This window comes from Mycotypha africana (assembly GCF_025528875.1).
Source record: "Mycotypha africana strain NRRL 2978 chromosome Unknown BDF20scaffold_8, whole genome shotgun sequence".
NCBI lineage: Eukaryota > Fungi > Mucoromycota > Mucoromycetes > Mucorales > Mycotyphaceae > Mycotypha > Mycotypha africana.
The window spans coordinates 258,366-275,824 of NW_026515732.1; the positions used below are offsets into that span (position 1 = coordinate 258,366).

Genomic DNA, 17,459 nt, shown 5'->3' on the forward strand with positions numbered 1-17,459 from the left:
GACTACATTTAGATTCTGTCTTGTTGCTCATGGGATATGTTGCTAATATTTCGTTCTATATATCGTAGATGATAGCTTTTCAGAAAGTGGAGGTACATCCACAACGACGACGACATGTTTGGACTCAAAAGATATGGATGTATTTGGAATGTTGCCAATGGAAGATAACAGAGTCATTATCAAATGTAAGAACTGCCAACGACCTATATTGCCAAGTAAATTTAAGAAACATTTAGGTAAGCTATATTCGGGATGAAATACGAGCTATTGATAAGTGACGAACAAGGTTAGTTAATGCTATTGCGGTTGTTAATTAGTGAGCTGCATTGGCGATGTTGAAGGCTCTAATTCTTCAAATATATTTTCGGACGAAGAGGACGATATGCCGAAAGCGAAGAAGAATGCTAAGAAATTGAAAAAGAAGGGCGGGGCTATATCAACAGCAGAGGAAGGTAGGCTGCTTTTTTTTTTTTCTGCTTACGGATCAGGCGTTCATAGAAAGGAAAATCAATTAATGAATCTTTTTGACTACTACAGATGAGTTACTACGCCCACCATCAACATTTCTTGACAAAGCGACTGCAACATCTGAGAAAAGCAAAAAGTTGAAAAAAGAGAAACCGCTAAAAAAGACAGCTAAACAAAAAGGTAGAAAACGTTGAACCATGAGAAAATGGAAACGAGCGAGTGAAGTATATATGCGTGTGTTTTTGACAAGGTTATACATAATATAGCGCCTTTAGATTTGGATCGGCAGTGTGGTGTTATTCAGGGGCCTAATAATCTACCATGTACGCGATCGTTGACTTGTAAAAGTCATTCCATGGGAGCCAAAAGAGCAGTTGAGGGTCGTTCACAACCCTATGATGTATTATTAGCGGCTTATCAGAAAAAATCCATAGGACGACCCAATGCTAAAGAACGGAAAGGTATTTTACCGATTATTAAGAACACTTTAAGGATCGGTGGACAATAGCATTTACCACTCTTTTGAATTGATTAAAGGAACGCCGACGGTGATTGGATCTGGAGTTACTACCACATCAATGGGAGGAAAGACAGCGGCAACATTAAAAACGCTCAAAAAATTACATAGTTCACATTCTTTAAATGGGAATAATAATCAAAATAAGGCAAAGTACTCGGTGCAAGGATCAACAACTCAGACAGATGAGCCATTCATTGACTCGGATGAAGAAGTAGAAAATGTGATGCAAGCGATTAGGCTCAGTAAACCAACACCATTGGCTCAAAAGCCATTTCATTTTGTCAAACGTAGACGTCAGTGTTTCCGTTTGCGTGATATCTTATTGGATGCAATCACGCCAAAATTAGAGCCGACCTTAATGATGGGAGGAAGTAGCAATATGAATAATCACGGTGGCGACGGTGATAAGGTCAATGCTACTGAATCATTGACTGATATTGTTACACCGCAGTTTACAGTGCAGACTCAGCATCGCCAACCACCGCCAGATTTCTTATATAACCATCAGAATAGACTGTACAATAGCACTAATAATATGGTAGAGAATAACAACGTGTACATTAATCCTCCATGAATATCCACTATTCCAGACGAAGCCTCTCTTCCTATAAACTAACCCACTTGCAATTATTTATGATTCGACTTTTGCACAATTTAGTATAGATCATTTATTGTTTTACAGTATTCTGTAAGATAGATTTTGTAGATCAGATTTTGCATATAGATAAATGATGAAGGATACTTGCATGAATGAAAACCTTCCCTCCACATTTTCCGTACTCCAATCGGAGCTCATCTTCTCAACTTATCACGAACTAATCAAATGCATTGCAGAGACGTAAATCAGGTACCTGACAATAGCATCATGGAAAGGAAAAGGAAAAGATAATGCTCTTTACACTTATTCGTTCTTGTTGTGGGTAAAAAAATGAAAAAGAAAACTCGACGATGACCAGTTTCACAGGGCTTATGGAGAGATGATAAGAACGACTCACCACATGTGATTTATTAGCTCATTTCTTATTACTGTTCTTCTGTTGTTTTTGTACAACTATTAGCTTCTTTGCCTCCTGTTTTTTGGTATTTTTTTAAACTTTCAGATGAGTGAGATACAATGTCACATACAAGAAAATAAACTTTTCATTTGATGAGATCAAACATAATAAAGCGAATGAATAAAAGCCTGTTTGATTTCGTAAATGATGATAGCGTTTTTCTTCTACTTTACTTATTTTTTATTTTTTATTTTTTTTTTTTTATTCTTCTCATCATTGACCTTCTTATCATATCATCTGCTGAGAGTTTTATTATTCTAACGAACTGAACATAATTTAATGCTATCAATGGCATCGCAATCTTTAGCTAAGTAAAGTTTGCATAAATCTGGTATATTTTCTAAGCTCGTCTATTAACATTGCTGTTTTCTATGGGAAACAATTCAGTGATATGGAACATGACTATGTCTCATTAACAACTGATAACGCTATCGAATCCAGTGACAATAACAAGAAAAGGCCAACTTTGCCACCCATCTCATCAATGAGCCAATGTTTTGCCAGCAAATCATGGCCACCACCTTCAACTTCGCTGTCGCTAGCACATTGTTTGCCTTCTAATAATACCACAAATTCAAGTAAAACTTTCTTGCTAAGCCCTCCGCCAACAAGTTCGTTTTACCGAACTGACAATAGTAAGCTACCATTATCACCTGCAACAGAGGGCAACGAAAGATCAACAGACTATTTTAACAATACCCAGCAGAATTACCGTAGCAGTGCCACTACAAGAATACCAGCTTTCAATCAAGTGTCGCCATCCCATCTTTCATCTCAGCAACAGTCAACACAAGGCTGTTTATCGCCCAGTTCACCATCTGTATATAGCCCTCCTCACTTCTTGACCACGGCTCATGATTGGCATGGTCACTCCTACCGATCAACTTCATCTACTTATCAGCAGCATTCAGATCCTGATACCAGCATTCATCCTGACATTCCCACAACCACTACTAGATACAATTCCAATATACCCAGTCAAGCACACCCTGCAGCATCCTATTCGTTACTATCGACATCAACACTTCAAAATATCGATCGAGAAATTGACCAGGTTATTAACAACTGTAATGCAGTCTCCGAACATATGCATCTGAAACGTGCTTCGATCTATCGGATCGAAGACTATTTTTGTGATGCAAATTTAATGAGACCTTGGCTTGACGACATGATCGGTAAATCTAATGAAATACTTAATGCATTATTACGCCTCAGAAAGCATCAAATTGCAGCAGAACAAGCCCGGCTTCATCGAATCACCACCTCTACTTCTGTCGCTGCTAGCCATCACTACCATAGCCACCAACGCCACTATAGCCACCCACAGCACAGTCATGATAATCATGAATCTCCTGATGGTGGCAGAGGCAGTAGCGCAAGCCATATACAGCAGGTAAGAAAAGAAATTCACTGGTCTATCAACCAATTCTGTTCAGAATGACTCATTCCATTTAATTTTCACTTTTATTGGTGATAACATGTTCATCACTCAAAAAAAAAAAAAAAAAAAAAAAATACACTATGTACACACACTCGCACAAAATTTTTCTATAATGAAACAATATATTGCTACGCATTTTGTTTCTAGGAAGGGGAAAATTGGGCGTCTCTCAATTTTGCTTCTTCGAGTGGTGTTTTGGCTTTGAATTCGAGTCTACGAAAACGAGGGGTAAAAATGTCGTGAAAAAAAACTTAATCTCAAACTTTATAGCTAAAGTTTTGTGGCCTGTGTGTGGTCTAGAAAGATAGTTAACTCATTTATTTCTTTGTATTTATATAGAAACGGCCCGGGTTTCAAGGAAGGTGCCATTCATGTAACATATCAGAGACTCCGGAGTGGCGGCGTGGACCCAATGGTGCAAGAACATTATGCAATGCCTGCGGTTTACGTAAGTTTTTTCCACCTTTCTTCTGATATGACTCATCCTTACAGCGTATCCATTCGCGTTCTTATTCTCTTTTTTTTTTTTTTCTTGTCTTTTGTGAATCTCTAGATTATGCAAAGTTGAACAGAAAGAAGAGTAGACATCAGCAAGAACAGCAAAATAGTAGTAGCAACAACAACTATGCTATCAAAACAGAAACTGTCCATATGATGGACGAGGACGACCGCACAATGAGATAAGCCTTTTCATCATGTCCTTATGTAGTTAGGTATAAACATAGTAGGCGCAAGACCTGCTCAAACAAATGATAAAGATCAAAAAGAAACTTCTCTTTCAAAGCATGTGTACAACTTAGAGTTAGAAGAAGTATACTTGTAACAATAATCCAAACTATAAGAAACGCGGATATCCCCTTTTTGGCAATCCTCTCACTGTTTTGGGAAATAATGTGGTCTTTTTTGAGATTTGAATGGGCACAACAAACGGCCAAAGTTTAACTTATCCTTCTTCTAACAGAGTCTTTTGTCAGCAGACGATCACTCTTTATCTTGAAAGCAACAGAAGCTGCTTATGTTTGTTATACAAATGATATACACTATCTCAATTTCATTTACATTGAAAATAATTAACATAGAAATAATCAGTATAAAAATGGTATTCTTCCTTTTGTCAGCTCGCTTAAAACCACGCCGTTTAGGGTGATGAAATGACTCCAGCGTGGATCGTCATATCTCCCAAGACAACCAGAAGTCATCGAGGGAGGGTGATCGTGTACTGAGTCGGAAAGCTCATCATGCATTCCTGTCAGGAAGATTTGTCTAAAGAAAAAAACCGCAAATTTCCAGTCGTTGACGCCCCTTTTATGCTTTACGCGGGGATTGAATCATCGCTGCAAAAAGGGACTGTTTAAGCAAATAGCATCCATGACTTGATTTTGTAAGTCACGCGTTCCACTGTTTTGTTGAAAGATAGTCGACAGCCATTCTTGCCTTCTAGAGGAAAATCCTTTTTTTACGGTAAACATATTCTGGGAGATAGCATCTTATTTATAATCGAAACCATCACTATGAGCTTTTCAAAATTTTCGAAGGTTCTCTAGCTTAGAAACGAACAGTAGCAACAATCCATTTAGTTTATCCATATAGGGAAAAGATATGGGCAATTTCGAATAAATCAGACGACAGCATATCACAGCCCAATAGCCAATTCATGCACAAAGGCTCTCATGGTCCAATGATATTTTTCGGTTTTTTTTTTTTTCTAATGGTTTGTTCCTGCTTTGCCCCTTTGGAAGCGGTCACGTCTGTCACTGGCATAAAAAAAAAAAATCTTGGGATAAGCAAAGGAAATGAAACACAACGATCGAAAACTTTTTTGGCCCTTCCTTTCTTTGAGTATTTCTTTCTTGACCTCCTTCAAGTATTAACTACAACAGCATGTCTCCTGTCGACACCAGTGAATTTACTAGCAAAGACTATTACTTTGATTCATATGCCCATTTTGGTAAGGTTCTTTAAAGCAATATCAATTGGTTGGAGTGGTTGGGTGGTTTTTATCCCCTTTTTTTCTTTTGGTGCTAATTTTGTCGTTCTATGTTTATTCACTTCAATCTGGGTAACAGGCATTCATGAGGTAAGCCATCTGATAAGGGATAAACAGTACTGAAAATGAATTTTTCAGAGACTTGTATATTTATATCTGGCCCCGATTCTTTTATAGGAAATGTTGAAGGATGAAGTTCGTACCTTGTCTTACCGAAATTCAATCTACAACAACAAACATCTTTTCAAGGATAAGATCGTCCTTGACGTTGGTTGCGGTACTGGTATCTTGTCTATGTTCGCTGCCAAGGCTGGTGCTAAGCATGTCTATGGTGTAAATTAGCCCTCTTTTGCACTTATCAAGCTGTTGGATTTATTTTAACAACTGTTCATTTTTATACTTGGCCAAAAATAGATTGATATGTCAAACATCATTCACCAGGCTCGTGTGATTGTAAAGGATAATGGTTTCGAGGACAAGATTACACTTATTCAAGGCAAAATGGAAGAAGTTCAGTTACCTGTCGATAAGGTGGATATCATCATTTCCGAATGGATGGGTTACTTCTTACTATATGAATCTATGCTTGATACAGTCCTTGTTGCTAGAGACAAGTACTTGGTAGGTTTTTACGCTTTTTTCTTCGTTATGAACCAACAGGAAGTACTGGAAATGTTTTTAACAATGGTATTGCTACTTCCGCGATTTAGGCACCTGGAGGTTTAATCTTCCCTGACAAAGCAACCATGTGCATCGCAGCTATTGAAGATGGTGATTATAAAGAAGAAAAGATTGGCTTCTGGGACAATGTGTACGGTTTCGACTATTCCTCCATCAAGAAACTTGCTGGCAAAGAACCTTTAGTCGATGTAGTGGAGTCACGAGCTGTTGTGACAGATGCTTGCGCTTTTAGAGAAATTGACATTGCCACTGTCAAAAAAGAAGATTTGACCTTCCAAGTCCCTTTCAAGATTACAGCTCAACGTGATGATTATGCCCATGCCTTTATCGCTTGGTTCGATATTGGTTTTACACATTGTCACAAGCCTGTATACTTCTCTACAGGGCCATTCGCTAAGTATACTCATTGGAAGCAAACTGTTTTTTATACAACAGATGCCTTGATTTTGAAGCAAGGAGATACGATTGAAGGTCAATTATCTTGTGCTCCCAACAAGTCTAATCCTAGAGATTTGGATATTGTCATTGACTACAAATCCACAACAGAGAATGGTACTTTCCAAGAAACCTGCGCATACAAAATGTCATAAATTTGTTAGACACGTTATTTTATTACTATTATTACTTCTTGCTTTATGTAAAAATTAACTTTTCCGTAACTTTGTTTGTCCCTTTTTTTTTCGAATTTTAAAAGTATAGCCAATCTGATATCGTTGTAATACATATGCCCATATTTCATACATAGCATATAGTTTATAATTTAGGAGTTCTATTATCATGAAAGACTTTTTTAACCATTGAAAACGTAATATGTTTCAATCTTTTGGGTGTGTGAAGATTCAGTTTGGTTTTTAATGGGTCGACTTTTCCGATTGGCTGGTTTCTCTCCACACATTTCAAACTTTTTCTTGCATAATCGTCCCAAAATTTGTCCGTGCCATATTTGTAAAAAAGTATGGGTTTAAGGAGACAGGATAGACAGACATAGATCTTCAATGCTGATAAAGTATATTTGGGATTCCCCTACAAGTTCCAGTCACCAAAAATGTGGGCTGTCGTACCTGAATCAATGATTAGCTTGTCCAGGTAAATTATATGCTTCATGAAAAATAGCCTTTCACATCTCTGCAGATTGGTAGAGTTGCAGTTGAGTCGAGAAAGTGCCTGTATTTGACACTCAGTTGCTTACCAAAAAAGTTGGTTTTTTTATTCCTTTTTTTTTTTTATCTCTCTCTTTCTCTTGTACATAATTGCTTTTAGCGTGGTTCTTCAGTCAGACGTGGAGAAATGTCAAACACAAGTAAAGGATATTTCGATTATATTTTGCATGCTAGCCGTATACTAAGTATTCTTTTTTTTTTTTTTGGCTTAGATCTTCGTATAGCTTGCGTGGTAAAGCAAAAAGCTATTCATCAGCAATTATAAGTTGCACAAGAAAAGCAAGTATGAAAATCAATCTGACAAAACTAACGATACAAACCCCATATTTTATCTCGCATGCGCAAATAGATGGTTGGCTTGCCTGCCAGAGGAAAAACTTTCATAGCGCAAAAAGGTTCGCAAGTTTATTTTTATGGCCGACATGCCTCTTTTTTCTAACATTATATATATATTTATATATATAGTTTGCAGATACCTCACGTGGTTAGGAATCAATACTCGAGTATTCAACGTCGGTAATTATCGTCGAAAGTTATTTGGAGCCAAGCAAGAGCATTCTTTTTTCGACCCTAACAATCCTGTTGGTATACAGCAGAGAAAAAAAGCTGCCGAGGCAGCGCTTGAAGATATGATCCATTGGTTCATCGAGGACGACGGTATTGTTGCTCTCTATGACGCTACCAACAGTACTCAGCAGAGACGGAGCTGGTTATGTGAGAAATTATCCAATGAGAATGTCCAAGTTCTCTTTATTGAAAGTATTTGCAAGGATGAAACCGTTATCATTGACAATATCAAACAAGTGAAACTGAGTTCGCCCGATTATGCAAGTGCCGACCCCGACGAAGCTGTCCAAGACTTTAAAGCCAGAATCGATCATTACAAGGATCAATACGAAACGATCACTGAAAAAAATTATAGTTACATCAAACTGATCAACGTGGGAAGTCAAGTAATTATCAATAGGATACAAGGCTATCTTCAGTCGCGCATTGTCTATTATTTGATGAACTTACATACAGCGCCACGAAGAATTTATATGAGCCGGCATGGTGAGTCCATGTTCAACCTGGAAGGCAAAATCGGTGGTGATTCTGGACTCTCACCTAGAGGACGACTCTATGCGCAGAAATTACCAGATCTCATCAAACAGAACTTGAAGGATCAAGAATTGTCTGTTTGGACTTCAACTTTAAGAAGGACAATAGAGACAAGTGCACTGCTGGATTATCCCAAGTTGAGTTATAAAGCATTAGATGAACTTGACGCAGGTGTATGTGACGGAATGACTTACGAAGAAATAGAGGTAAATACACATTGAAAGTAAAAAAGGAAAAAAAAAAAAAAAAAAAAAAAAAACTGAACACAAAGGAATTAATTATCTGTTACTTTCTAGGAAAGATACCCTGAAGACTATGCAAATCGCGATGAGGATAAGTTTAATTATCGTTATAGAGGAGGAGAGGTACTATTTTTTTAATTACCCTTAATGAAGTCTTTTAGAGTAGCATGTGAATTGATCGTCTGTTGTAGTCTTACAGGGACGTTGTTTTACGGTTAGAACCTATCATTATGGATCTTGAGCGTCAAGGAAATATTTTAATTATCGGGCACCAAGCCATTTTGAGATGCATCTATGCCTACTTTATGAATTACAAACAAGAAGACCTTCCTTATATAAAGATTCCGCTACACACCGTGATTGAATTAACACCAAAGGCCTACGGCTGCGATGAAAAGAGATATAAAGGTATATTATGGTATCACTCATTGAGTCTTTTGTTAGAAGAAATATATGATGACATTAAACCTGTTGTCTTCTTTTTAGTTGATATTGAGGCTGTGGATACACATCGACCAAAACCTAGTAAAACATCAACTATTAAGAAAAAGGGAACCCCTGTTGATCTGAAAAAAGCAGCAGGTGCAAGTGGTGAGATTGTTCAAAATGGACGGAGCCCCATCTTACCGTTAAACGCGCAATTACGTTCCTCTCCTAACGGCAGTAGTAATAGTTCGAAATCGGCAAATAAGCTCTCTCCATTGCAAATTTAAACGATATATATGTAATTGTCAACAAAAATGGCCTCTTTCTGTATATAAATAGTTTATTTTAACGATTGAATAAAATATTCATGAAAGTAAACGAAAAGAGTGAAAGAAAACAGAATTGTTCATAAAGGAGGATGTGTTAAAAAGTTACTCTATCTGTGTGTGTGTGTATGACATGAAAAATGTTATAAATGGGATGTATATGATGTTATGGCTGTTAAACTCGAACAGCATTAAAAATATTTTCAATAAAAAGTGATGAATAAAAAGAAAGAATGTAGTATTTTTGCATGAAAAATAAGAAGGTATAACAAATAGGGATATCTTATGCTGAGTAAAGTGTGCATTGTGACATGTTCATGGTATTGATGAGTAATACTTAGTATCCGGAACTACTAAATAAGGAGATGATAGACAAGCTATTGGTATTCTGGATTGGCTATACTGAGGTCAGCTCATGGTATGCTGCCATTGGTGATGTCGTCGTTTGTAAAAGCGAATGGATCGAATTATTACTACTGCTAATTGGTTTTGTTGACTTATTCGTGTTCGACACAACTTCATCATTCGTCTGCAGGTAGTCCAACATCTCAGTATCTTCATAAATTGGAAAAACTTCATTGCTACTGTTTCGGCACGTCACTGAAGCTGAAATGATAGCTGAACGCCTTTTAGAAAAATAAAAAGTAAAGCTGGTCAGTTTTGATAAACGCCAATGTGGCAAAAACAGTAGCGATCACTTACGTATTGTTTAGAGCTTCGATTTGTACATCTTTATCATTTTCTGTTGGGCATACGATCATGAAAAACGGCAGTGGAACTTTTTGTTTTGTACACGATAGGTGTTTGTTCATTGAGTAGTTTCTGTTGATAAGCGTTTGAATCTTTGAATGCTATAGTAAAAGCAAGTAAAGACTCAATGATAGGAACAATGCGAAAAAAGAGTGCAGATTATATCTTACTTTTTGGACTTTGCCCTGAACAGTAGAGCGAAGCTTGTTAACAGAACTCATCAATTTTTTTCCACGAAGCTTTGAGAGGGAAATCATTTAGAGTGGTAATTTAGCTGAACGATGTTCCTAGAAGTCTTTCAATAGCGATAGGAAATGGATCTTACCTCTTCCTCCTGGATTTTATGCAGAAGATAGCTTTTTTCATCTGTAGAAACCTTGTCACAACGATGTTGTTCACCGAAGAACGTAGGTATACCAAGCCATTTGATAACCTTCTTATCTTTGGCAATAATGTTCATAGCCATTAATACGTTTAACGCATCATACACACGGCGACGGATATTTTTCTGGTCATGCAGACGGTCCTGAGTTGAGAAGAAGTGAGCAAAAAGATACATATATGTTCAGGCCAGCTTTTCATTCAATACCTCATTGTTCGCGCTTTTTTGTATCTCTAACGCCAACTCATTAGCGACCTGAAGGATTGAAATATTCAGCTGAATTTTCATGTGAAAGAATAAAAACGCTAATATCATAAGAAATTTAATTACCTCATTGTAAGTTGTTATGCCTTTTTCAGCAACTTTGTCGTACACTTGTTTACTGAAATGGCGCAAACCTTTTGTTGAACGCGCGTTATCTGTATTCAATGTTGTCGCTATTGCTTTTGCATCAGTGCAGGTTGCAGGAGTAACATCTTCAATAACAAAATTGCTGGATTGACAGGCCTGTAGGCAATCCTGGAAACTTTGTTGCTGAGAATCGCATAAATGCGGTACATGAGATAATGATTCGTAAATAGTTCTTCTATCACTTGAATAATTGGTCATAGTAGGCTCAGGCATGATAGAAGGTGTAATTCTTTGTTTCTTTGCAAACAAGTAATTGTGTAGATCATTACTGTGCGCTATCGATTCTAATTGATCTAAGCGAGGTCGACCGCGTTTTATGGGTTTTGTCAATTCTGAATGTGATCGTTGCTGCTGTAAAAAATCTTTGTTACCAGAATAGAAAGACTGGTAGTTGACTTTATGATCTTCTGCATCAAGCATTTTAAGCTCCGGGTCAGAATTCAATATGGAAGCGATTGATCCCTTACGACGTACATTGATGAGTGTTTGTTGTTTAGTCTTGTTACCAGTACTATTACTACTACAGTTAGCATCAGTATCTTCTGCATCATCATCGATGGGTGATGGGGAAGATGCGATGGAAGAGACTGGAGAAGTAGAAAAATTACGGTAGCTGTCGAAGGGGGGAGATGGACTTTCCACTTTGAGAGGAGAATTATTACTCATGATGACATCTTGTATTGGAGGTAATTGATAGACCTCTTGTGAAGGAGTAGATGCTCCATAGTAAGAGTGTCTGGTTTGATCGTTTGTGGAACGTGTCTCGGAGATTGACCCGGCTTGTTTACCGTTGGCAAAGAGTGCTGGGGTATGGTTCACTGCATGATAAGTTGGCGCCTTTTCGTCCGCTGAAAGGGCTAAATGTGATGACTGCGGGAGAGATGATATTGTCTCAATCAACATATTAATATTTCTTTTATAGTTGTTATTGTTAAACTCAAGTATTGTAGGTAAAGTCATGTATTAATATAACTAAAGCAATGTGAGTTTAAGTGGTTTAGACTGGCTTTCTTCTAAAGGATTTCGCTTACTTACAATGTGGTTATTGTAAGCTTTGGATTCTCTCTTCTCTGGAATGTACTTGTTTGTAAAGGACAGTCAAATAGGTGTTGTTTATGCAAAGGAAGGTTTTAGAATGTGTGTTTGTACGTGTAGTTATAATAAAAGAGCGTTTAATGGGCGACTTTGAGAGTTGCAGAAATTTCAAAAGATTGAAAGAATGGGAAGGCTAAAGAGACAGGAGAGAAAAGAGAAGGAAGGAATATAAACTCTGGAGCGCAAAGAAAAACTAGCAAAGCTAAACTTTTGCGGAATAAGGTTATATGCAGTCAAGTGAATAACAAATACGGATTGAAATCCGTCTCGCATTTACTGAAGATAGTGGGTTTAGAGATATGTCGTTGTTGAAAGTTAGTCCGATTACAAAGTGAAGTATCCTCCGTTACTCGTTGTCGTTTACAGAAATCGCGTTGTCTCACTCGTGCCAAGGCTTTTGACCTTCATACTATTTGCTCCTTACTGAGTGTATGTTGTTAAACGCGATGGTTAATGCTTGTATCAAATGAACAGATACAGGACAATCTCCGCTTTTTGTTCATTACACAAATTCTCACAAATAAGGATAAATATACAAGCGAAGTGCGTTCAAAGAAGTGGCAACAGCATCCGGAAGCGTTCCGTAGAGGTATATACGTTGCGTGTTTTGGCAACCAAGTATTATTATTTAAACTCTTCAAATAGAAGACGTCTAGGCAACATTAAACTTGTCTGAAAGAGTGCGAACATACTATTTCATTTCGCATTGTAAAAGATAAACTCCCAGCAAGTTTTGCGTCCAACAGCGTTTAGCCAACTCTATTGCGGATTGTAGCATGATAGTGTTTAGATTATGTTTTAACAAAAGTATAAAAATATACTGTCAACACCATATGATATTTGTTAAAACGAATGTTATGTACGCTACAGTCAATAATCCAAAGGTACAAGTACTACTATCCTTAGGTTAAGCGTATTGCACTCAATAAGTTGTTTTTCAAAATATGTAGATCAGTTTCTAAGTATCTTACTAATAGGTTGATGATAACAAAAGAAAACTAAAATAAACGGAAAGGTTACGATTTTCAGACGAGTTACGTATCATGTTGTACGACTGTTGTAGTGATAAAGAGGAAGAATAAGAAGTAAGCACACGTTAATCATTTTTGAAAGAGAGTCAGCATAATCTGAAAAATCAAAAAATCGTGACAGATACCACAGACATTTCTAACATTTGCACCTTTCCTCTTTTAAAAATCCTAAAAGACATGAACAAATAACTTGTAATATCATGCGATGTTGACACTTCTTGTTTCTTCTCGAATCGGCTTTACCGAGAAAGGTAATTTTGCTTTATACATACTTATCTTACGCCGCTAACTTTTCAATTATTCTTTGTCTAGACATAACATGAAGATCTTTATTATTATCAATTGTGTGAGCAGTAAATCAGAAAATAAATAGAATAACAAACGTTTGCATATGAATAAATATAGATATATACAGGAAGAATGAGGACATAGATCTAAATGCAGCAATGATATAGTTAATGAAGAAGAAAGGTCATTTATACTTGAGCTGGAGTCAAGAGCTGGACGACGCCATCCACGACCTTTTCAGGGAATTTTTGTTCACGCATTTGGTTGACAATGTCTTTCACTTTTCCAATTTCCCCATTTTCTGCGTAAACTTTAGCCATAGCCTCGTAAGTGCTTGGTTCTCGGTTGACTTGACCAGGCTTATCCATTCTGTTGAATACCTCCTCGGCTTTTTCCATATTACCCTGAGCCCCATAACCAGTAATAAACAAGTTTTCAATATAAGGTGACGATTCGGTTCCTTGCTGTAACATCTTTTGGTAGAGTTGTTCAGCACTGGACATATCTCTATTTTCTGTGTAAGTATTCAGCATTGCTTGATAAACCGTTTCATTGGCTTCAACACCGGCTTTTTCCATTTCCTTGTAGACAGCTATTGCAGATTGAACATCTCGATGAAGGCAACCGTAGGAACGAATAAGGCAAGCATAGTGCATGGGTTGTGGCTCAATGCCGTATTTCTTGCTCATGTCTGTGAGAATTTTGTGAGCAGTTAACATATCATAGGGTGGGATATTCGCATATGCTTCCATCAATAATTTGAGGGTGTAGTCAGAAGGCTTCAAATTATACTGCTTTAAATAATTGTAGTATTCCAAGGCTTTCTCTCTATCCGGCTTTTCTTGAACATAGAATTGCACCATGCTGTTGAAAGGGCCCACACGAGGATAAAATTTAGCAGAATTAAGCATTTCTTGGAAAAAATGAATAGCACGGCTTTCAGAACTGCAACGAAGACAAGCAGAGATGACAGAGGCGTAGGTAATGGAGCTGGGAATCAACCCATTCTGCTTCATTTCGTTAAAAAGCTCCAAAACATTATCCAGTTTGCGACTTCTAGATAATTTTGAGAGAATCACATTGTAGAAATAGACTGTAGGTCTAACATTGTATTTCTTGGCTTCTTCGTATATAGCAAGTGCCTCATTGGATTCATCAGTATTAGCGGTTGCTGCCAAAAGCGCACCGTAGCCATCTGCATTAGGACGTAAACCCAACTTAACAAGCTTTTTATAGAACTCCCTAGCAGATTCTAAATCGCCATGACGAGCATGAGCAATCAACATGGCGTTGTAGATGGTCTGGTAACCACGTTGTTGACGCACACCCTCCAACTTTTCCATTGATTCGATGACAGTATCATAAATATCTCGTGCACTGTCTATACTGTTGACCTTTGTGGCTTTAGCAATCATATCACGTACAGCTTCAGGTGTAGGTGTTTTGCCTTGCTTGATAATCTTGTTATTCAGAATGTCCAAGGCGGTATCAAAACGGTCCTCAAGTGCAGCAGTTAGAGCCTCACTTGATAATGCATCGGCTTCTACTGCCACTTTTGAGGTTGCAACTGTTGACTGACTACTCTTGGAAATAATCAGTTCTTCCACTGTTTGTTTATTTTTGATAGCTGTAGATGTGTCGATATTTAAATAAGCCGTAAATTCTTCTTTCCAACGTCTCTCATAGTCGGCGACCCCATATTTCTTCATTCTTGACAAAACACGTACATATAAGCCCGAGGTGAGAGGTAACTTCAGATCGCGCATATCTTTTAAAAGTTCGAAAACCAAGTTACAGAACTCTTCTGGTGTATTTGATTTGTGGAAGACAGCATCATACAAATGAGTAAATGAGCGTTCGTTCAGAGTACTGAGTGTATCTTGCCACTTTTCTTTGTTGGATTTGGCTTGTAAATACTGTTGTGTAACCACCTCACTGGCTGCTTTTGTAGGGTGGATGCGATAGTTGCTGATTGAAGTCAATACGGATAAGCTAGACTGAAGTTTATCGCATTTACGTACTAAATCCAATGCAAGTTCTGCAATGGGAGAATTTTCAGCGACGTAATGAGTCTTCGAGTACATCTTTACTAGTGAGTCAAAAGCTTTGACCGCCTCGTCTATCTTATTCTTCTCGGTGTAAGCCATTACTATATTGCGGCAGATTGAAGAGTCCACTATCAATCCTCGGCTAGTCATATCCTGAACAATCTTGAAAGCCATATCCGTTTTGTTATTTCCTAAGCAAGCATAAGCGTAATCAGCAAAATGGCCATATTGCTTTGAGATGTCGTATTTTAACAACTTTTCGTATGCTTCTGAAGCCTTGTCGAAATCTGCCATACGACAATAAGTTGATAATAGAACACCATAAGTGGAAGCATCGGGCTCGACCAAACTGTTCGTTGATTCGAGCTTTGACAAAAGAGTATTGACGTAATCCATATTTCCATCTGAGCAAGCTCTTCGTAAAATTTTGTTGTAGGGTAAAATAGAGATTTTGACGTTATCTTGTGTCATAACCCTTTCCACGATATTTAGAGCTCCTTGTACATCGCCAGCATCACAATAAGCATACACCAATGCATTATACACTAAAGACGCATCATGTCGAGGCAACCTTCGCCTAAGACTTTGATATTCTAAAAAGCATTCTTGAGCTGCTTTTAAATCACCAGCAACACCAAATAATGCCAGCAATGCTGCAAAGGTGGTGCCATTAGGCTTGACATGTTGTGACGTTTCTAATTGTTCTAAAACGTATAATCCATCCTGAACATTGCCATTGAAGGAAACGCCACGAAGTAAATTGTTATAAACATCCACATCAAAAGCCTGCGTAGATCTTCGCTTGACGGCTTCGTTGAATAATGACAAAGCCTTTTCCAAGTTCCTTTCGCTTTCTAAATCAGGCAGATTATTCACTGTTCGGCCAGTACGAGCTACTTGTCTCTGCAGCATCTTAATTGTTTTCTGTACTTCAGCATCGCGAGTGCAAAGAGAGCGAATTAAAAGTGAATAAGTTTCAGATGAGGGTTGTATGCCAGTAGAAACCATGTCTTGGTAAGCATTGAGCATGGGTGTCAATGGCTGATTCTTCTTTCGCAATTTACTGTACGCTTCAATGACAGCCTCATATGTCTTTGTTGAGAAAGCTGGTGCGACTGTTTCTCCAGCTGCAGACTTATGTTTCATAAAGATACTCACTACCTTTTCTAGGTTATTCTTCCTCGCTTCTTGCAAAATAACATTATCGGTTATATCCCCCGTCGCTTCAATAGCTGATGATCTCCCGTAATTATTACTTTTTTGAGAAACAGCAGAAGTCCATGCATGTTGTTGTTGCTGTTGCTGTTGCTGTTGCTGTAGTTGAGGCGGTACATTAATAGGAGCTGAAGGTGCTACCACATCTTTCGGCTCTTGTACCTGGTTGAACTGTGTTTGGCTTCTAGTTGTATAGGAGAGTTTGCCAACTGAGACTTGGCGTGTAGGTAAATTCGCAAGGAAAGCTGTAGACTTAGGAGCGACTAATTGTTTAGTAAGAACACCTTGTCTTGTGACTGAGTTAAGTATTGTGGATGTTCCTTTTGCCCCGTACATATGATGTATTGTAGTTGCAGAAAAATACGAATTAATTAAAAAATAAAATAAAAGGAGGTGAGTCTTTTCTTTTAAAAGAACTAGGGACAGAACCCAGCACCTTTAAATTTGATTGCCGCGACATAAAGAGATGGCCTGAAAACCTAATGTTTCAAACTCAATTCACCGACTCCACCTTTGTTTTCCTTTTGACTCAAAATTCGGGAAGTGCGTGGGGTTTATTTATTGCGTAATTTCAAATGATTGAATAATGCAAATTGAGTTAAGATTGCATACGTTTGATCGATGTACTGCATAATACTTTCACGCAAAGGAGGCATAATTTTAAAAGGCTGCGGCCATATCAGATTTGACTTAATCGCCAGTTTTTGGTTATCAGATTGAGCTTCTCACGTAATATTCAAGGGTTCATACAAGGACTCTTTGATTGGATGAGCGGGCGTATTGAAAGTTCAAAGGGGCATCCAATTAACATTTTATGGTTAGAAACGAACCA

At 37.8% G+C, this 17,459-nt stretch overlaps 6 protein-coding genes across 6 annotated transcripts; 4 read left to right on the forward strand and 2 right to left on the reverse strand.

Annotated features, from left to right (window-relative positions):
* Positions 1 to 823: 823 nt before the first annotated feature.
* On the forward strand, positions 824 to 1,562 carry BDF20DRAFT_824207 (uncharacterized protein; the record flags this gene model as incomplete). Its single annotated transcript, XM_053077873.1, has 2 exons — positions 824 to 929; positions 1,153 to 1,562. The coding sequence occupies 2 exons, from the start codon at positions 824 to 826 to the stop codon at positions 1,560 to 1,562; spliced, it is 516 nt and encodes a 171-aa protein (XP_052933926.1).
* A 1,514-nt stretch (positions 1,563 to 3,076) lies between these two features.
* Positions 3,077 to 4,168, forward strand: BDF20DRAFT_823510 (uncharacterized protein; the record flags this gene model as incomplete). Its single annotated transcript, XM_053077801.1, has 3 exons — positions 3,077 to 3,316; positions 3,824 to 3,932; positions 4,038 to 4,168. Coding segments are annotated over 3 exons (480 nt in total), but the record flags the coding sequence as incomplete, so codon positions are not given.
* Positions 4,169 to 5,365: 1,197 nt separating this feature from the next.
* Positions 5,366 to 6,742, forward strand: BDF20DRAFT_837227 (S-adenosyl-L-methionine-dependent methyltransferase; the record flags this gene model as incomplete). The annotated part of the gene is made up of 5 exons (XM_053079027.1): positions 5,366 to 5,432; positions 5,551 to 5,561; positions 5,649 to 5,804; positions 5,886 to 6,092; positions 6,182 to 6,742. The coding sequence occupies 5 exons, from the start codon at positions 5,366 to 5,368 to the stop codon at positions 6,740 to 6,742; spliced, it is 1,002 nt and encodes a 333-aa protein (XP_052933928.1).
* A 654-nt stretch (positions 6,743 to 7,396) lies between these two features.
* On the forward strand, positions 7,397 to 9,408 carry BDF20DRAFT_881421 (6-phosphofructo-2-kinase-domain-containing protein). Its single transcript, XM_053081665.1, has 7 exons — positions 7,397 to 7,452; positions 7,525 to 7,544; positions 7,662 to 7,707; positions 7,778 to 8,619; positions 8,710 to 8,778; positions 8,847 to 9,063; positions 9,142 to 9,408. Exons 1-7 carry the CDS (start codon positions 7,440 to 7,442, stop codon positions 9,366 to 9,368), a joined length of 1,434 nt encoding a protein of 477 aa, XP_052933929.1. The 5' UTR covers positions 7,397 to 7,439; the 3' UTR covers positions 9,369 to 9,408.
* Positions 9,409 to 9,435: 27 nt separating this feature from the next.
* Positions 9,436 to 11,910, reverse strand: BDF20DRAFT_945602 (E2F/DP family winged-helix DNA-binding domain-containing protein; the record flags this gene model as incomplete). Its single annotated transcript, XM_053084846.1, has 5 exons — positions 9,436 to 10,033; positions 10,110 to 10,258; positions 10,328 to 10,396; positions 10,483 to 10,683; positions 10,747 to 11,910. The coding sequence occupies 5 exons, from the start codon at positions 11,908 to 11,910 to the stop codon at positions 9,805 to 9,807; spliced, it is 1,812 nt and encodes a 603-aa protein (XP_052933930.1). The 3' UTR covers positions 9,436 to 9,804.
* A 1,642-nt stretch (positions 11,911 to 13,552) lies between these two features.
* On the reverse strand, positions 13,553 to 16,963 carry BDF20DRAFT_906948 (uncharacterized protein; the record flags this gene model as incomplete). Its single annotated transcript, XM_053083326.1, has 2 exons — positions 13,553 to 16,546; positions 16,571 to 16,963. The coding sequence occupies 2 exons, from the start codon at positions 16,961 to 16,963 to the stop codon at positions 13,553 to 13,555; spliced, it is 3,387 nt and encodes a 1,128-aa protein (XP_052933931.1).
* Positions 16,964 to 17,459: the final 496 nt, after the last annotated feature.